At 44.3% G+C, this 19,697-nt stretch overlaps 8 protein-coding genes across 8 annotated transcripts; 3 read left to right on the forward strand and 5 right to left on the reverse strand.

The window, feature by feature from the left end:
• The first annotated feature begins 413 nt into the window (after positions 1-413).
• Positions 414-2,604, forward strand: K450DRAFT_234130 (uncharacterized protein). The gene is made up of 2 exons (XM_051587876.1): positions 414-1,428; positions 1,511-2,604. Exons 1-2 carry the CDS (start codon positions 504-506, stop codon positions 2,368-2,370), a joined length of 1,785 nt encoding a protein of 594 aa, XP_051446007.1. The 5' UTR covers positions 414-503; the 3' UTR covers positions 2,371-2,604.
• Positions 2,605-4,331: 1,727 nt separating this feature from the next.
• On the forward strand, positions 4,332-5,331 carry K450DRAFT_234160 (uncharacterized protein). Its single transcript, XM_051587877.1, has 2 exons — positions 4,332-4,960; positions 4,988-5,331. The coding sequence occupies exons 1-2, from the start codon at positions 4,523-4,525 to the stop codon at positions 5,237-5,239; spliced, it is 690 nt and encodes a 229-aa protein (XP_051446008.1). The 5' UTR covers positions 4,332-4,522; the 3' UTR covers positions 5,240-5,331.
• K450DRAFT_234167 (uncharacterized protein) lies at positions 5,330-6,957 on the reverse strand. Its single transcript, XM_051587878.1, has 4 exons — positions 6,693-6,957; positions 6,512-6,606; positions 6,366-6,439; positions 5,330-6,283 (listed from the first exon to the last, which is right to left on the reverse strand). The coding sequence occupies exons 1-4, from the start codon at positions 6,741-6,743 to the stop codon at positions 5,538-5,540; spliced, it is 966 nt and encodes a 321-aa protein (XP_051446009.1). The 5' UTR covers positions 6,744-6,957; the 3' UTR covers positions 5,330-5,537.
• Positions 6,958-8,599: 1,642 nt separating this feature from the next.
• Positions 8,600-9,811, forward strand: K450DRAFT_172814 (uncharacterized protein; the record flags this gene model as incomplete). Its single annotated transcript, XM_051584162.1, has 2 exons — positions 8,600-8,716; positions 8,816-9,811. The coding sequence occupies 2 exons, from the start codon at positions 8,600-8,602 to the stop codon at positions 9,809-9,811; spliced, it is 1,113 nt and encodes a 370-aa protein (XP_051446010.1).
• Positions 9,812-9,996: 185 nt separating this feature from the next.
• K450DRAFT_234173 (uncharacterized protein) lies at positions 9,997-12,838 on the reverse strand. The gene has a single exon (XM_051587879.1). The coding sequence runs from the start codon at positions 12,568-12,570 to the stop codon at positions 10,183-10,185; it is 2,388 nt and encodes a 795-aa protein (XP_051446011.1). The 5' UTR covers positions 12,571-12,838; the 3' UTR covers positions 9,997-10,182.
• On the reverse strand, positions 12,714-15,779 carry K450DRAFT_234180 (uncharacterized protein). The gene is made up of 9 exons (XM_051587880.1): positions 15,583-15,779; positions 15,303-15,493; positions 14,931-15,212; positions 14,604-14,629; positions 14,311-14,538; positions 14,006-14,247; positions 13,881-13,944; positions 13,476-13,817; positions 12,714-13,385 (listed from the first exon to the last, which is right to left on the reverse strand). Exons 2-9 carry the CDS (start codon positions 15,374-15,376, stop codon positions 13,108-13,110), a joined length of 1,536 nt encoding a protein of 511 aa, XP_051446012.1. The 5' UTR covers positions 15,377-15,493; positions 15,583-15,779; the 3' UTR covers positions 12,714-13,107.
• On the reverse strand, positions 15,147-15,779 carry K450DRAFT_234189 (uncharacterized protein). The gene is made up of 3 exons (XM_051587881.1): positions 15,583-15,779; positions 15,303-15,493; positions 15,147-15,212 (listed from the first exon to the last, which is right to left on the reverse strand). The coding sequence occupies exon 1, from the start codon at positions 15,756-15,758 to the stop codon at positions 15,603-15,605; it is 156 nt and encodes a 51-aa protein (XP_051446013.1). The 5' UTR covers positions 15,759-15,779; the 3' UTR covers positions 15,147-15,212; positions 15,303-15,493; positions 15,583-15,602.
• An 86-nt stretch (positions 15,780-15,865) lies between these two features.
• Positions 15,866-19,546, reverse strand: K450DRAFT_234190 (uncharacterized protein). Its single transcript, XM_051587882.1, has 14 exons — positions 19,062-19,546; positions 18,943-18,994; positions 18,761-18,867; positions 18,598-18,689; positions 18,468-18,521; positions 18,361-18,395; positions 18,102-18,288; positions 17,964-18,027; positions 17,562-17,869; positions 17,001-17,412; positions 16,743-16,881; positions 16,419-16,514; positions 16,280-16,329; positions 15,866-16,211 (listed from the first exon to the last, which is right to left on the reverse strand). The coding sequence occupies exons 1-14, from the start codon at positions 19,212-19,214 to the stop codon at positions 16,176-16,178; spliced, it is 1,785 nt and encodes a 594-aa protein (XP_051446014.1). The 5' UTR covers positions 19,215-19,546; the 3' UTR covers positions 15,866-16,175.
• Between the last annotated feature and the right edge of the window lie 151 nt (positions 19,547-19,697).

The following is a 19,697-nucleotide window of genomic DNA, read 5'->3' on the forward strand; positions in this document are numbered from 1 at the left end:
TTCACAATAGTACAAAGTTTAATACGGTCAATGTGATTCTCACAGCGTGGATATTTTATTACCTAAAATCTTAGCAGCGCAACAAGACATGACAAAGAAACGCCAACGATGCAATAGTGATCACATGAAAGCACATCTTGAAAAGTCGGTAGTGTTCCAGTGAGTGGGTGAGAGGACAGGCGTTATCGTATGTCTTTTGTACCTTTTTCTATCTTGTGTGAGAGGGATGATGAGTGTCAAGGGGTTTCTAGGTTTTTATACACTTCTGTTATCGGATGGCCAGTATACCGTTAACAGGTGTGACAGATATGGGTACATTTGAAAATAGCCAATTTTGATTGGTTAGAAAGGGTAGTTTTGAGTCAGGACTGCCAACTGGGTTTTTGTGGTGGGTGGGTTGCCCGTCCGTGAGAGTGGAACTGATCGTTGGAACTCACGCACCCATTTTTTTTCTTTTCTTCTCTCCGTCTCTCTTCCTTCCTCACTTTGACCCCTCCACACTAATGGCTGCGCTGGAAAACTCACCAGAGCAGCAAGCGAATTTATTTCAACCACAAGCTGAGGATATACTGTCAGACGACGAATTATTAGAATTATTTCGAGTGGTCAAGCAAATATTTCGTAAGAAGCCTACCACCGACCGTATTTCCAAGGTTTTCTTTTGTTTTTGCTATGCGTTAGGTGATGAAGTCAAGTTCTATAAGCCCAAGGCCGATCGCATTTCATTCAAGGAGGATGGCGCCATTCAGTACAATACAGTCAAAGTGCCTGGGTCGCCTGATGCTTCCAGCACGGCCGTTGATCTAGCCACCAAGAGATTCAACGAATCTCCGGGAGAGGAACAGCGACGAGCGTACCCGGTATCCTACATAACACAGAACAAAGATTTTGGCTCCAAAGCAACCTCCACATCCCCACACTCGCCGTCATTACCATCATTCTCATCTCACTTTGGCCAAGACCGAATGCCGTCACCGCAAGCCTCTGGTTCGTCAGCGCATTCACCGTTCATTGACCTTCCATCGAGCACTCCACGGATTAATGGCGCCGGCTTTCGACCTCCAACCAAGCAATATCAATCTATTCAACCGTCCGAAGTCAAACCCGATCGTCTCTATCAGTCACCATCCGCATCTCCTCAGTCGCAATCGTCTATAATCTCAAACAATCCTGCTGCAGCTATTACTCGTAGAGGGTTTTATTATCAACCTGGAAGGATTAATAATGAAGATGTGTTGGTACAACGCTATGCTGAACAAGGGCTTCTAGTGCATGGCCCATTGATCAAGAAGAAGCGACGAGCCATGTTCCCAGAAGACAATCAGCCAGAAATGAACGAAATACTTTCCTTTCCACCACGATCTATAGGCGAAGGACCTGCCAAGAAACCTAAAATACCACATCGACATGGTGAATTTGAGTCACGGCGTATGTATTATTTACATTATGGCATTTATCTGTACCAAGCGAGTGCATGTTACTCATATCGATTTTTTTTTCTCTGCTGCAGGGGATGATATCATTCAAAGACTACGAGCTATCGCTGTTAGTGATCTCGAACAAAAAGCATCCAAAATCAGTCATCATTTTTCTCTAGCCATCGAAAAACCCAAGCCTCCAACTAGACAAACCGCAGAAGATGTAATTCGACCCGCTTTACTCATCCTTGCCAAACATTCGAATATGAAACCTCACCTGGACAATGGCATGAACCAAAATGGCATTTACTACAATTGGGACTACTATCGATTGTTTTTAGCCTTTGATCAATTTCAACAAGCGTATGCTCAGTTCTATCCAGTGGCTGGTTCGGCTTGTTCATGCACAAAGGAAGAGCATGACCGGCATGGAGGATGCATGAAGAGTAGTTTAGCCGATCGAGAAAAGGAGAAGAATGCCAACATGAAGTCCTATCGTCCTTGGATAGAACCTTTACTCAAGGAGACAAACTGGGCAGCTTTTCGACGAAACATCGTAGTAGGCGAGCGCATGATGCAATTGACCAAGGCGGTTGGCTTAGGCGTCCTGTTGATGACTAAGGAGCTCAGTGGTAGCAAAATTCATCTCACCTTTACCAACAATGAATGGCATGAGTTTTTGACCGGTCTCATCTCCGGCAAATGGGATTCTGTTGTTACCAACTTATCACCGGAAGCAGACGAGAATGGATCAAGGCTGGTGCAAGAACTGTGCAAGAAATTCGACACTCCGCGATGGTTTGAACATGAGCCCCATAACGTCGAGCATGATGAAACACATTCTCGGCGGTCATCCTCATCTAACCTCTCTTCGCCAAGAGACTTGGATGCCGAGCAAAGAAGAAGTGTTATGTCTATTACCGAGATGAAGAATACGACGGCTGTAAGCTAATGTACATGTTTGAGGCGATGTTCATACCTCTATACATTCATGAAGTTTCATCCTACTTTTTGGATTATTATGCTCCCTCCATCCACACATTTTCTCAGTTATACATACTTACTATATACACCCCCCCCCCTCCCTGTACTATTACAAATTGAATTCCATATTTTCTCTTTCCCTCCGACCAACCTACAGTATTATGGTCATGTAACAAGGTTATTTGTTTTTTTTTTGAAACTGATTTTGGTGGCAGTGTTATCGGGGATGCACAGTATATTGTTTATGCTGCACCTGGACTGATCATGGTCTCTACTGGTGCCCGCATCGTTTGTAATATCACATTACTGTAAATGCACATAGGCGATACGCTCTTTTTGTGTCAAGTGGCTCATCGCAGACTATTTAGTCAGGGAAAGTCTGAAACACATATGTGGCTGCGGCGGTTCGGACCGACGGGTCAATGAACTCCAAGTTTAGCAAGGACCAGAAGCAGGCCATCGGCATTTCTACTGCATACCACTTCAACACAAGTAAGCAATGTGAATTGCTCGTGAGATCGCCTTTGTGGCAGTAGCGAAAACAAAAAAAAAATCCGATATAGAATGGGAGGGGGGTTAAACGCAAATGCGAGAATTAAGCTGTTGTTAACATGCCTATACCAATTTGTTAAGGAGAGAGATTGACATTGTGGTTTTCACACTTCATTATCCAGCCACCTGGATCTCAGATCTTTACCATCTCAAGCACCCGGATACACCTAATGTGGAGCGACGCTCATGACATTGAGTTCCATGTGGTGGAGTTGTGGAAATTTATCATTTGGTAAGCGAACTGCTTGCCGATGACTCCACAATTTGTTTGTGTGTCGTGCAAAAAGGAATGAAATATTCGAGATCGAGCATATCGCTGGTAAGAGGCCGATATCCCCATTGTCCAGGGATGATGGTCAAGCCAGGTTTCCTTACAAAAGGGCCGGTATTGGAGCTATTGACAAAGTCCCCTTAATCTTTTTTGTCAACGCCAATCATGCATGTATAGCACCCCACCCACCCTACAGAACCTGCAACGAAGATTGAAACAAGTTTTCTGGTCCAGGAGGCTGGGTATGAGTTTCCTAGTCCAGGGAACGCTCGTCCATGCATACCAATATGGAGCTATTATGCACCACCACTGAGCTCATACAAAAGTGGCGAAACCTGTTCAGCTACATGAAGGTGTATTGCCATGGCTATGAAAAGCGTGAAAACGCGGAAAAAGTGCATCGATTTTCTTTCTATCTGATGTGTTCGTTGTGTGCTCTTGCTACGAATGAAGCAAGAATGCAAGCCAAACTTTAATTACAAATGAAATATCATTGCTGTATTATTAATGCTCTGGCAACACGTAAGTCACATTGGTAGAATATTAATGCAACATTCTTTTTATAATAACTTTGAAAGACAATTATACCTTCTGAGGGTGAATTCCATCGTACGACTTTGATGATACGTAAGGCGCAGCACTGAAATACCGTAGGTTTGGTAAGAATGTACCGTACAATGCAAGTCATTTACAGTATGTTTATTAGAGGAAGTTACTAAGTGCTACCATGGTCGGATAACCAATATGTTTGCTAGTTTCCCGTCGTAAGCCAAAGCAAACGGCCACCCTTAAAACATAACCGAGCTCCTTTTTGCCATTGGCTGGCTCGGCCATAGATTCAGCCATAGATTTATCAATTTATTGAACCTACCCTACATACATGACGAATGCACACAGGGCCCAACATTCTCCTCGGAGTGTGCTTGAATAACAGTGTATATCATGGAAATGATTTTTGAGACAAGTTGGGGCGAATGTATAGTGAGCTGTACTACTGTGCCTGAAAGAAAAATCGACAGAAAACTATAGATAATGAAGGTATATCCTTACTTTTTTTCTCCATAGCTACGTCTTGTCCAATTCAATGTAATGTATTGTAAATGCAAGGCAACAAGTCAAGTCCGTCCGTATGAGTCAAATGACAAGGAAAGCCGGATGAAAATATGTGGTAACCACGGTGATGGCAGGCTCTATTTTGCCATTGGCCAAGTACTGGACACCAAAAACAGTACGTACATAAACAACAGTATAAAGAGGCTAAAAAAGAAGCGATAGAATACTTCACAACTCATTTACTATGACCAACTCAACTACGAAACCTCCCCAGTCATTCGGTGTTCTTCTCTTCCCTGGTTTCGCTCTGCTGGATGCGTGCGGCCCACTCGAATTGCTGAATGGCCTATCATCTGTTGTTCCTATGACCGTGTCATTGATTGCTGTGGACTCGTTGGAGCCAGTGGCAACCATGGTACCGATCGAAACATTATCCGATGATTTCAGAAAACGGGTTGAAAGTCAACAGCCTCTCGCTGTGCAAAGACTTTGTCCTACACACACGCTGGAGACTTGCCCTCCTTTGGATGTGCTTCTCATTCCTGGTGGATTTGGAGTTCCTAATGCAGCCAAGGACGAGCGAGTATTGAAGTTCATTACTGAATCCAAAGCACAGACCATCATCACCGTCTGCAACGGCACGGGCATTCTCGCTGCCACTGGATTGCTGGACGGCAAAAAGGCAACCACCAACAAGTGGTGGTTCAAGGAGGTAACGAGCGGTCGACCCCAGGTGAATTGGGTGCAAAAAGCCAGATGGGTGCATGAAGGACGCTACTGGACGTCATCGGGTATTTCTGCTGGCATGGATGTGGTTGCTGCTTATATCCGTGAGACGTTCGGCGAGCAAATTGGCGAACTTGTTCCCGATATTTTGGAATACACTCCGGAGCTTAATCCCGACAACGACCCGTTTGTGGATGCATGGAAGAAATACCTTCCCCCCAACCAAACCGAATAGATGAGAGGCGGCTCACTCGTATGATAGCATACATGAAATAAAAGGAAACGGGCATCGTATGGCATCTGTTGTTTTTGGAATCTTTTTGTTATGTTTATTTAATTGTTGTTGTTGTCTCTAAATGATGGTATCACCCATCTCATCACCTCGCATCAATGTTCGACAACATTGGCTTCGATAGGTTCGTATAATGTATCTACAGGTCAATGACAAACAAAAGGGTATATACACGCTGTACAAGAAAGGGAGAAAAAGGCACATCATCCGATCTAATGACGACACTATGTCCCGGATCCGATTACTCTATAGCCACTGTGGTCTTCGGATGTATCCAGTTGTACATCACATATTGCGCGAAAATGGTCATGTCGAACAGGAGTGTGCCAGCACTTCCAAGGATATAGGGTATGGCTTCCATCAAACTTTCGCGAGTGCTGTGGGGATTGGTGAAAATGCTGAGTGTATAAGTGAGATTACCGCATGCGGCAAACAAAAACAAGGCGATGGAGAGACCTTGCACCGACCGCCGCTTGTAATTTTTGAGGATTTGTGGAATGCGGCTGGAAAGATACAAACAGGTGCACAGCCAAGCGAAGAACCGTCCCATCCAAAGAGTCGAGTCGTCTGAGGTTGAAGGGGATGATAATGCGGATAGTGTGGAGTTGGAAGTAAGGGTGGAGGTGGGAGTTTGCATGACAAGAAAGAATAGGGCAAACAACACGACTGACGATTTGTCTTTGGTGGCCGGAGCAAGAGTGTACCATTTGCTGGGCGATGCTGATTGCGAATACGGAATAAGGCCTGACGTTTCCGAAAGTGACGACGATGGTCTGGGAACGTCAATGACCTGTGGCTCACGAGGTCCATCCAAATCCTTAACGTCGGACTCGGCGGTAGCTGGTAATGGGATGCCTTTCCCGAGCCGCACATACCATATCCATTGAAGACATAATACGGTATCCACCAAGATAAAGTAAATGGAAAGATATATTTGAAATGGAAGTTGATCCAAGACGATGCAACCAATGAGATTAGCAAAGTCGCCTACAAAAGGAAATTTTTATCGCGTTAGATTACGAACAGACCCAACCCCAAATTATATAATTTCCTGGGTACTGCATCTTACCTGTAAGCCAAACTGATAGGAATGAGAAGCTCAGAGACTCTGCGGATCGCAGTTTGTAGTTTTCGACAACCTGACTGTTTGTTTATGGTATAGAGTTAGCAAGTCTGCGTGGCTAATACGTAACAAATGAGCAGACAGAAACATACGGCATTTGAGCGTTGAGCCAGCACAATATTGAAAGATAGCCGAGTAAAACGCTGAGAGATTCTTGCCAACCGTACACACAATCGCCGAATACCAACTATGAAAGGAGAGGTCAAGTCAATACGCCGTCGTCGGTATAACAAAAGCAATGAGAGTGAATTGGTCAGGAGAACGATGATTTACATGTATCCATCGTACGTATGGTATACCGTCGACGTATGGTTCGCAGTACATTCGATAAGTTGAAAGAGAAGAAAGGGTTGAAGAAGTCAGTAAAAAAAATGTGATCAAAGGTTTTAAAAATGGTCATTGGATCTAGTCCGGAGTTCAAAACCAAGAACCATCTCTATCCACATGCCTTTTCGGGACAGCAGATAGAGATGCTTTCAATCTATAGCCCGCTAAAGATTTTTCTTTCTCGGATGACTGTGGCCGAATCATTCAAATACCTCAGCATACGCTCTCTCCCATTCATATCCACTTCTCCAAGCCAGCCATTCCACTTGATAAGCCATCAGATGATGAGAGCACTGGGGGTCACGGGTTCCAAATCAATTTGTTCCTCGTTCTCAAAATAGAAAGCGCTTCGTCAAAGATTGAGGGGAACATAAGCGCTGGTAAGAGCGTCACCCCAATTGTTTAAAACACTTCAGATATCTCTCCTAGAGATCCGACTGCGTTGCTTCAATTTGGTTCATGCATTGGAACGCACTAAATGCCTGAGTCAGGTCAGGTCCAGCCAGAACAGAACAGCCCAGGGGCAGGTCAAGTCGAGTCAGGTCAGGTTTTGTATGCATAAATATCACAGCAAAGCCAATTGTTTTGAATGCTATATAAAGTCTTTACAACTTGCATTTAAACTAGTTGTACGGTATGTGGCCATATGACGAGGGCAAAGTTAGGACTTGTTAGTATGAAACAGGGATTCTGCACTGCAAGTGTATTAAGCTCGGCATATAGAAAACTGGGGTCGTTACATATTGTCTGTTGCAGCCTTTCGGTGAAAAGCAGTATGCCAGTCACGCAGCTCTGGCTTTATGCACCTAGCTCACGGGTGGATGAAATCGATACGCAGGCATTTGTGTGCCATGCTTGTTATTGTTTTGCATGTTGACGATTTAGCTGCTCACTGAGGCCACACCCTCTAAAGCTGGCATAAAAAACTAAAAAGATTAGCGTTGGTATAGGGCTGTAAAATGTCGTTTTTAGATCGTCTGAGCTGGTGACCCCGCTTCACCCTAATTCCCGCTGGACCATTTTGTTGCTAGTTTTTGCTGGCCGGGATGCGATCAAAGTACACAAGTTGGGTGAATCGCATAAAAGATCTGCGCGGCGCTTTGATGGAGCCCGATAGACGGTATCTATGGCCAAAGAACCCAAAGAGGCAAGCAGCACCCACTCTGTAAAATAATGCCTTATATGACTGGGTGCGGGTAAATTGTAAGACGGGCGGAAGAAGCCACGTTTTTGATGACCTCTCTTTCAGTCAGTCGTCCTGTTCTTTTGCTGGGCACGCGCAAATAGACCAAGTCCATTATAATAACCTGGCTAATATGTATAGGCCCTTCTGGCCATGCACGTAACTTGTAATGTCGGAAACGAGACAAATAAAATAACTCGGCCTCATTATAGCTATATACTATACAGTTATATGGTTTACAGTTAATCCACGGAAGCAGATCCCTAGCAGCCAGCGTTCTAATTCAAGCCCATTTTTGTTTGTTTCGGGTTCGAGTGCGCCAAAGGCGATCAAGTTCGAAAATCGATTGAGCGAAAACTTTTTTTTTTTTTTTTGGTTTTGAGACTCATCAGTTTCAAATCCAATGCAACGGTAGTAAACACATTACCTCACTCTCAGTAGCATAATGGCTGTAGAAGGTCCAATTGAGTATGCGCCGTATACTCGGACTGAGCCGTGAGAAAATGTGACGGGCTTCGATGTTTGCCATGGTCTTTTGCTACCCAGCCAGCCAAGCTTATCATTTAAAAAAAAAAAAAATCCACACTCCGTATTACCGAGACACTATAAATTCATCATGGCCATCCGGCTCTTACTGTTTCGTGGTCTCAGTACATATTCTCGTTCAAGTATGGGCTATCTAAAGGAAAAAGTCATTTACGACATGGTCAGCGACACGGCTACCAAGCCTACAGACGAAATGTTTGAAATCATGAAACAAGCTACTCGAGAAGACGATGTCTATCATGTAAGGAACCATATCATTCATGAAGCTGTCCATTGGAAAATATGAACCATGAATAATGCTATCATCCTTTCACCGCTGACCCATTTTTTACTCTTTTAGGAAGACGACAGTGTCATCGCCCTGGAACGCTATGTCAGTGAACTGACAGGTCATGAAGATGGTCTGTTCTGCGCATCTGGTACTATGACCAATCAATTGTGCCTTCGAGCACACTTGACCCAACCTCCTCATTCCGTACTCTTGGATGCTCGCTCGCATGTCTACATTCATGAATGTGGCGGTCTTGCTTATCATTCTCAGGCCAACGTTACCCCCGTGCATGCCAAGAATGGTCTCTACATGACAGCTGAAGAAGTATCCGACAATATATTGGGAGAGGATATCCATAACTCCCCCACTCGTGTCATCTCCATCGAAAACACACTCAACGGTCTGATTATGCCTATTGACGAAATTGCAAAAATTAGTGTCCTGGCTCGAAGCCGCGGTATCAAAATGCATGTAGACGGAGCTAGACTTTGGAATGCGTCCCAGGAAACCGGAGTCTCTCTCAAGGAATATGGACAGCACTTTGATTCCATGTCTCTTTGTTTGTCAAAGGGCATTGGTGCTCCTATTGGCTCCATTTTGGTGGGCTCGCGCGCTTTTGTCGCCAAGTGCCGTCATTTGCGTAAACTGTTCGGTGGTGGTTGGCGTCAGGCGGGTTCTCTCGCCGCCGTTGCTCACTGGTGCATTGAGAACATCATGCCATCCATGCCCCATACCCACCAACAGGCAAAGCGTTTGGCCATGTCGTTGGAGTCCTTTGGTTGCTCTCTTGTCTATCCTTGCATGACCAACCAGATCTGGCTCGATACCACCGCAACCGGTGTGTCCACCAAGCTACTCAGTGAAGCATTGGCTGTACACGGCATCAAAATTTCCGCTGGAAATGGTTGTACCTCTCGTATTGTTCTTCACCATCAAATCACAGACGAGGCCATTGACCAGTTCATCACCACCGCTGCTGCCTTATTTAAAAAATACGAGGGCTCCAGGCCTCTGGCTATCACCGGCTCGTTCAACATCACAGCCTATGCCACTCCTGCTAAATAGATGAATCGGCTGGATAGCAAACTATCCTGTACTGTTTCAACATTCCGTTTTCTGTATGTAGATATATACCTTTTTTCCTTAGGGAGCCCCCCTCTCCAACTTCTACCTTTTTGCGTTGGACGTGTTTCCATCTTTAGAAATGACTTGATGTGCTCATTAAATCTATACACTGCTTCATGCCATTTTTTTTTCCTCCAATACACTTCCATTTTATATGTACGTTGGGTGGTTTAATGCGGGGTATAGAGAAAGGTGTAACAGATTTATATACATATAAGACGGAGAAATGTCTAGAATGAAGAGCGTAGAACACTGAGCAACAAAAAATAAGAATAAAAAAAAATGTACATACAGTTTGCCTCGGTCTAATCCTAGGCAGCTGTCAAAGCTCCTTCGTCTGGAGACCCGCCATCAAAAGAGGACACACCCTTTTCTCCAGACGGTTCAACTGGTGCGGCTCTCCTCTTTTGTTTCTCTCGAAGTAATCCGTTCAAGCTGCTGTCACCCAGGACAGTGGGTGCGTTGACATTGACTTCCGATACGGCGAGAGATGCGGTGGACTTGGAGCGTAGTCGGTTTGTGGTGGTGCTAGACGAAGCTGGGAGGTGTAGTGAGTCAATGTCATCGGCATGTCTCTCGTTGAATGATAAAGCAGGCGAATTGAGAGAAATGGAGAGGGACGATGAAAACACGCCACCACTACTTTGTTCATCACTTCCTATGCTACGAATACTTGAGCTGTAACCTTGAAAAAGATATGAAGATGGACTGGAGTGTAATGAGTCGGGTGTAGTCGACAATATGTCTGTTTCGAGAATGGCATCCGAGCGTCGATTAGGGATGGCAATACCATTGGTGCTGTTCTCTTGTTGAGCAGGCGCCGGCTCCTCGATTTCGTTTCCTATGGCAGTGGGAGACACTTTTCGTCGAGGGGTCAATAACGATCCAGCAAAACTCATTATGGTTGATTGTCGAAGCGGTGATGTTGACACAGGTATACTGGGTTCAGATGTAGTAGGGCTGGGTATAGGCCGTTCCTTGGTAGTACTAAACCATCGTCGCGTCGTGGTCGAGCTTGATCGAGCTGGCTTTGCGGATGTGCTATGGCTTGATTCTATGGTTGAGTTAGCCGTCAACTCGTACTGTGTATGCATGTCAGGTGCTGCTGCTGAAATAAGATCCGGCAACGAGTGCGACGACGATGCAACTGAATTGTCTTGTAGATATGCATGTTCAAGCGCTTTGTTGATTGGGTTTGTCGCTGCCGCTGCATTGTTCACAGCCAATTCATCTGGTTTCTTATCTTGAGGTTGTGTTGGTGGTGTTGACATAGGCGAGCTAGTCCGACTACTGTAAGGGTCATCCGTGTCAGGGCCAAAGATGCCACCAGCGCTATCGGTAGGGAAGAAGGGAAAGTCGTCCATGTTGGGCAACACCATGTTCTCCATCACAAGCTCTTTCAATTTAGCTTCGATGGTCTTGATGATGAGGGAATACCCAACACGCTTGTCCCACACCACCGGTTCAATCACCCACTCCATGTCTGGCGGTTCATAAAACCCAAACCACAATCTATTGGTCGGTGGCTCCTTGATCTTGAACAACACCTTACCCTTGATTTTCTTCAAAGTTAAAGATAAGATGATGTTAAGGTTGAGCGGTCGAAGGCGATCCGAGTATTTCCATTTGACCAGCGTGTCAATCTCCAACTTGAAACCGCCGCCATAGTTGATATTGCACTCTCCGGTTAACTCTCCCGACGGACCCATCCCTAACAACCGTGGTTGTGTCAAATACGGAAGAGCCTGGCCCACATGCACTGACCGAACTCTGATATCACCCAAGAAAGGCGGCGTCTTTTCATTCATCTTGTTGACCTTGGTGACGACCTTTTGATATAAGAATTGCTTCACTATGTCGGTTTTATACACTGCAAAGAACACTCGACCAAGTAAGGCATTAAGCCATTGCGTATGAAAATGATGCTCGTCGCTGTGAATGGTGGCAATCAATTGGTTCATGGCTGCCTGATCGAATTGTGTTGGCTCCTGGACTTTTTCGAGATTTTCCGCCGGCTTGTTGGCAGGCAATTTACTGGCTCTTCGAAGAGCGAAATACCAGTCCTCTTTTTCTATACATCGTTCGCAATTTAAAAAATAGGAGCTATTTTCCACACTATCGTCGTCCATGAGAGGAATATTGTCTTGATCGGATGGCACCGAAAAGGCTTTTTTCTCCAGCTTGATACAGCTGGGTCTGGAGAAGACCTCGTGCTCCTGCAAGCCATTTGGATACAGCCGGATATTATGGTTACTAACAATGATGACTCCTTTGCAGTCCAGTTGCTTTTCTGAATCGTACAGGAACAAAGTTGTATATCGAAGAACAGCAAAATAGTAATCTGCGGCGGGCTTTCGTCTGGTATTGGTCTTGCTAGCGATAAAGGCCATCACCATATCGCCCAGAGAAGGTTCCGGTAAAGCGCTATTATTTTCACGAGTGACCCTCAACCAGCCGACTTTGTATAGCTGCTGTCCCAAGTCATGATGTGCTGGTGTGATGTTTTCCTTGGCGGCGGTACCGGCTGCGACTCTATGTACATGAATTTTCCTTGTCCGAAAGGTGCTCAGTCCAAGTGTCCATAGTGAGGAATCAAAAAGTAAGGAGGAGAGATGGGTTGCAAATACAAAGAGTAGAGCGGCAACTGGGAATAGTGTGAATCCTCCAGCAATGTATGCGATCAACAGTGATGACCACATTCAGTTGGAGGAGGGAAGAACCGTTGGGATAAGTGTAAGCAGTATAGCGGAGAGATCTGAGGGGCTCATTGGACTTTGTTTTGGCCCAGCCCATTAAGCGTGAGTCTGCTGACAGGAATAAAGCTGTGACAGAGACATGCCATCATCATTCGGACAATCCCAAAATTTTCCCCCTGAAGGCCAATTTTTATCATATAAATTTTTTTCTTTTGGATTTGTGTACATTGAAAGAGCTATGCGAACTTGGATCATACACGAATGAATACGGTTGGATTGTGAGCCACAGCATATCAAAAAAAAAAAGAACACTGAAATGATATGAGGTATCAAAAAGCATGAGTCTCCAAACAGTGGAAGACGAACAAAAGAGAGACGAACATTCAGAATTTTACAGATGGGTGAAAAAAAGCAAAGGAAAGTAAAGTGAAAGCAATGAATGAAGTATAGTGCTCAAGTTTAGTGAGTGAGTAAGGAGAGTGAATGAGTTAACTTGAGTGAGCGGCGTTCCAGCCTAATGTCATGGGTCGGGCATTCCACTTAGTAGTGCAGTATCATCTTATAACTGCTATCATCTTGCAATCTGAATTTGATATACATAGGCTGCTCCTCTGGTATGTTGGTTGATACAAAGGCGTCATCAACATGAACTTCTATAGGGCGATTAATCAGACTTCGCACCACTTGTCCGACTTGCTTTCGTTCGATATGGTTTACTTTGGAGCAAATTTTTGTTACCAAGTCCTGCAGGGTAAATGATTCCAAATAAATAGCTCGATACGGGTCGCCCGGGTGGAAGCAAACAAAGAAGCTCAATACTGCGTCGGATAGAGCCGAAAGGAACAGAGAGGGTGAGTTGTTTGGGAAAGACAGGAAAGGTAAGCAAAACAAACAGAGTGTGTACCGACCTGCTTTCCGTTTCCTCGGTTGTGGTACATACGACTTGTCAATGTCTAAAGCATTAGAATAGTCTGGGTTAATGTATTCATCAAAACGCCGCTTGAGTTCGGCCGACGACGGCGCGGCCGGCGTGGCAGGTTGTTGTAAACACCAAGGGCTAGGCTCCTCTTGGGGCAAACTATCAAGAGAGCATTGTGTATCCATCAACGGAATGTCAAATTCCGTTTCTTCCAATGGCGATGGTAGAATTTCTGGGCTCGCAGGCACTTCAGAAAAGATGGTGTAGGTTTGGGATGGCATATACACGAGCCATAGCGGATTACTGTCACCTCCCTTATCTTGACAGTTCGCTGATGGAGACACGGTAAGTACACTATCCATGCTATTCAGCATACAGTGGCGAGGGAACTCACTTCGAAGTTTTTCCAATTGCCTCTCAATATGTTTTGCATCGTCCTTGTTTTTACGCTCTGCTCCCTACGTGCATGGAATAAGTTTGCGGGGTACATTGCATTATGGATGACGGCCAAAATCCTACCTTGTCTCGAAACAACTTAATCTTACAAAAGGCCTTTTCTATATGGTGTTCGTTATCGACAACATGCGTTTCGGTTGCTATTCGAAGGGGAATGCCTTTTACGCCTTTGATCCGAGAAAAGTCCGTAGAAAGACAGTTGAATTTAATGAACACTTTGGCTCCCTGTCGACCATTCCATGTAAAGGTAACTCGGTCAAAAGTATCGCACTGAGAGTCAATGATACCGCTGCTGCCGGCTAGATCTGTCGGAAGGATGAGTCCAACAGGTTGCGGGGAAGATGCATATGAATATCCGCTCTACCTACCAATGTCAAGGGCTCGAGCAGCCTGAGTCTCGCTTTGCTGGCATATCCAATATTTCCAAAAGTTAGAAGCGATCTGCCTATGGGGGTGTTCGTGGAAGGCGATGCTGATGGTTGTTTTTAACTCGCAATCTCTACAAAGCGAGTCATTGATAGAGACGGGATAAAATTGACCTTTGTTGAGATAAGTCAATGAGAACTGATCCTGTTTCTGTGCACTTGCAGTCGGTGCTGAATGCAAAGAACAATGTGAGTCGATCACGTTATCAAACAGTGGGATTTATGATGTGGCTTACCTTCTAAAATAATCTCGTGGCGAAGACTGTCGTTGATAGAGAGATCGATTAGCAATGTGAAAAAAAAAAAAAAGTAGGGAGCCCAAAATAAGGAATTCCCGATCGTATGATAGAATGCCACCTTGTGGTTGCACACACACACAGGTTGAACGGCTCATTCTTCCGGGATACCCGAAACGAGCGTCTATGGCAAACACAAGTAACATGGGAAACAAGCTTTTTGGGGAGAAAACGGGGGTGGAGAAAACGAAGGGAACACCAACACATGGGAGAAATGATATAATCTATATCTCGGCTTTCTCTTTTTGTCTTTTTAGAATTTCTTACCTTGATGTTTCTGTTGCGGAGGATGGACTGGTGGAGGATGGTGTAGGTGAAGGACTAAGATGAAAAATGGAGGAGGATCCCTGAAAATGGCCGGAAGAATGTGGATTTGCCACTGGGTGAACTAGACCATAGCCATGATGTGACATGGTAGTAGCATCCATTGAAAAAGGTGAATTGATGGCTAAATGCTGTGCGCGTGGTGGTGAATAAGTTGCAAATGCTTCACAAGTCATGACGGGTTCCATGTATTGCTCTGCAAGTGTTTCAGTTTTGAATATAGACCTAATTTTCCATATATTGAAAAAATTATGTTAACGTAATCCGAGACTGAAACAAAAAGCTGTACACAGACTATGTAAAAAAGAAATTTACCCATTTGAATGCCGGTGTCGAGGAGGTGAGCGACGATAGCGTGTTACTGTGTCCATTCCTGCGCTTGAGAGCATAATACCTCCAGTGGATAATGATTATGTGTTAATTTCTGAATTTCTTGGGCTGTTGTTGCTGTGGATGAATAAATTTTTGTCGTGTTGTCAACAACGTTGGGGGAACACCAGGATCGACTGTAGCAATATATTATTTTTTTAAAAAGAAAAAATATTAGTGGGTGTGCGCGATGGGCGTAGCGGAACATGATCCGAGAAGGTCTTACGAAGAAACGATGATCGTATTTCAGGAGAGATAAAAGGAATCCGTAGAGGAGTAAATTAAGACGATTTCTGCAATACTTTCGACAGCTGAAGAAAAAATTAAAAGAGAAAAGAAATAGGAGGTATGAGAGGAGAAGACGGAGAGAGTAGACATATAATTGTTGGTGATGTCAGTCATTCAGAAGCATATATGTCGATGTGTATGTAGGTGTGTGTGTGGCCCAAACAAAGAGAAAAAAGAGTAACACACCTTGCCAAACTGTAAAAAAAAAAAAGCATCCAAGAGAGGGGATCAGATACAACAAAGTTCTCTAAATATCTTCGCACCGAAATGGATAAGCTGCGTGGTTGAGGTGTCCCACGAAAAACCAATGTCCCCTAACAGTGTATCCCTTGGAACCGCATGATGGGAGCTTTGATCATTTCTCTTTTGGGTCCATAACATTGCACAAACATCAATAGCAGGAGTTACGTTTCCTTCATCCCCATGCCATTCATTTTATTCCATCCTAATTTTACATTGAGTCTATGCCCGTCTTCTTATATACACTTCTTGTCCCATTCTATCGAATGATCGAGTGTATACAAACTTAATCTAGTTCCAACCTCCGCCGTCAAATCCAACAAAGCCCTACCACAGCGAAAGAGTTAAAAAAGATGGCTCATTCGACTTCTCTAACCTGACGATTACGATCTTACCGTTAGAAGGAAGACTGTGAAGAACGGTTTTTGCTCAATTTGTGAGCACCCTGTCAGCAGTTGATTTTTTGGTAAATGACTATTTAGTTTATCCATATGGCTACACAAATGTATGGATGGAAATGGTGTGTTTACTTACAGTTCCACGCTGAAGTTAGTCTTCCGTCGATACAGCTGCCTGCATCATAAAAGTTATCTGCTCCAGACCCGTCAAAGGCTCCGCGGAAAAAGTTGACTGCCAAATTGTACAAAGTTAGTTTGAAGGGTAAGAGAATGAATAAAAAAGATTGGGATGGGGGGATTCAATTCCAAGCCGACATCGTGGTCGATCTCTTCCAAATTAGTCGATTAAGTGATTCTCTCTTCCAAACTTAGTACCCGCACCGGAAACATATACACACCAAGCCCATGTCGCTCTGAAGGTTCACAAATAGTGTCAGACAGTGAGATGGAGATGGCTTACGCAAAATTTCCTTCTTGCATTGGTCCACTCCGCCAAAGGTGTTTTGAATGTATCGGTTGATGCCGTCGTCCTTGCATAAATCATCCATATGATCCAAGGTAAGGACAATAGGATTCAAGATCTTCGCGACTTGGTTGTACTATGTATGATTGGGAATTTTTTGATTTGGGAGATAATCGGCCGAGAGGCAACAAGTTAGCTCCAGCGGCATCTAGAACGGCCTTCCCGCGAAAGCACCCCATGGCTGACCCCACTTACCTTGTCAATAAACATGAGCGCATTTGGCACGTTCTTATCCCCAAGGTGGATGACACTACTACCAATCCAAGTCTTTGCCTTCTTCTGAGCTTTGTACAAAGTACGGTGCATCTCGCGACCAATAGCAGGGCAAGGTTGCATGCGCTGAACGCCTTGACCAGTATCCATTAGCTTGTAAACATTGTGGCTATTGAGCAAATCTTGATCAGCCAAACTCCACAGCATAAACATCTCATGCAGAATTTCCCTCCAGAGCATCAGAGTCTGGTTCACATAGGTGTATTGCGTAGAATGATCATGGCTAAGTCGATGTCCTGATCTACCGGCGGAAATTGACAACGAATAACCCGGTTCAAACTCATCTGGCTTGAAATAGGTTTGCAGATACGTGAGCATTTTCTCACACGGATGTCTACCAAGCATAGTAATCCGAACATGGACCAGAATAATTATCAGTAAGCCAAAATATTTCCCAAAATTAAAATAGCTAAAACGAATGATTGCCCACCCACTCCTTACCTATGGAAGGGCAAGAACAAAATGAAATTTTTCACAACTCACCGATTAGCCCGTAGATATGCATTGTTATCGCCAATACTGTAAAGACAATGTCGGATTTCGTCGGCCGATAGCTTTGGGTTACTGTACTTCCGACTGAGCTGTTCAATCGACCTCTCCTTACGCTTAATTTCAGTCTGAATTTGTAGTCTAGTTTTACCAGTAGGAACAATTTCCATGGTAGCTAACAAGATAATTTCGTTGGTCAAAACGTCGACACCATTGCGCTCCTTGAGGAAACTGTAAACTGTTTTGATGGGTATGACACATGAGAATCCTAGCATCTCTTCAACCTCCGGGATCGCCGAATCCTACGCAAATCAAGCCCCGGATGGGTCGATTAAACATCGCAATCATGGGATGAACTGTTTACTTGCTACATGTCTTTTTTTTTTTTTTACTCACCATTAGCATGTACATTAATTTGCCATAAGCGGATCTCATTTTTTCTGGGTTCATGATTTTGTGTCTATAGGATCAACCACGTTAGCATCACTTGTAAAGTGAAATGGTTCCAACCCTGTTTTGATCCTTGATGTTCACCTTCTTCCAATTTCGAAAATCTTTTGAAAAAAGTCTTCATTTTGCTCGAATGTTCGGTCCGCAAAAAGCTCTTGTCCTCTTCTATAGTCACAGGCTGTCACCAAACCTGACAGGACCGCGCAAATGTCTTTGATTTGGGCCACAATACGCTTTGCCTTGCTCTTATGCTCAAATCCATCCACTCGGTCTACGTGGTACACTCAATGAACACCATGGTTTTGGCCAAAATACGGACTGCTGTCCTGGATTCGGAACTTACCTGTGTATTCGGACACATTCAGAGCTGCCTCCAACCTATGTCATATTTGGGGCGGATTAATGATTTATCTCGTTTTCCCCCAATTAGATAATATGTCATCCACTTACAGTCGCAGATACTTTCTTTCGTCCAAGCTGAGTCGCAATGGTATGAATTTTGCCCTATAGAACAGCCAAGATGTTATCAAAATACTGAACAGAGAAAGAAGCTGACTTAATCTAACATTAGGTATCATACTTGTGGATCATTATTTCTTCAAAGGTTGGACCAGCCGCTTTCTTTGGCTCATTCATTGTCAGATTATCATGTAATGAAATATTTTCGCCTTCCTAATAGCCATCATGCAGCGTAAGTCGGCCAAGTCCATAGCACACAATGCCATACTACCCAATCCTTTTACCTCAGTATTCGACTCAGAAGTAGACTGACGTCTTCCATTCTCTTCGTTGGCGGTTATAATTGGCGAAGCCGCATGTAAGGCTCTTTTTCCCGTGCGATGAATCATGCCTAGTAAAGGGTATGCGGAAACACATATCAGGATAGGGTGAAGTTGTCGTCACTCTCCTCTTTAAGAACACTAACCGTAGCAAACTTCGCAGAAAGGTTCGTTACAGTGCGAGCATTGCATTGATGCCTACAGTGCATTAAGTGGTTAGGTGTCGACTCGCGCTTTGACATTTCGCAGGATTATAAAACCTCACCCGTTGATCCTTGCATTCAACGCAGAATCCTGGTTTGGCTTCTTCCACAATTTCAGTATCGTCATCATCGATCTGGTGTTCTCCTACGGATTCAACCGCAAAGACCTTATCAGACAGAATGTCCTCTAACTCTGATCGATGCTGAGCAGGCATTTAATCTATGGAGTGTGTACGGAGTGTGTGCGGACGCTTTTGTTGCAGCAAAAAATTGGGTCGTCACAACCCCCGCCATCCCATCCGCTCGCTGACTGGCTACTTCCACCTCAGGAAAAAAATGAACCCTTTCGTTTTAATTTCTGGCCATTGTTCGTGGCGATCCCATGCAGGCTTTTATTTGATACCACCCTATGTGGTAATAGCTTATTTCGAATGAGACCATGCTAATGCTGTTCCTCTGCCGATCGATGTCGACGCTGTCCATCCAAGCATGTGTGTTTTATCTGATAACCTGTTGTATAAAGTTTGGGTGGGTCTGACTCATTTACACCCATATTAATTCACCATACTCTCCCAATGTTTATCATAGGATACAGAAAAAGAAATTAGACAGCGTTCACTAAAATCACTAATATACCCCATCAAAGGATGACCTTGTATCTAAGTTCGTTGACGCTACTTAAGTTTTCTGGCGCCACT

The sequence above is a fragment of the Umbelopsis ramanniana genome, assembly GCF_025399195.1.
Source record: "Umbelopsis ramanniana AG unplaced genomic scaffold K450scaffold_17, whole genome shotgun sequence".
NCBI classification, from domain to species: Eukaryota; Fungi; Mucoromycota; class Umbelopsidomycetes; order Umbelopsidales; family Umbelopsidaceae; genus Umbelopsis; species Umbelopsis ramanniana.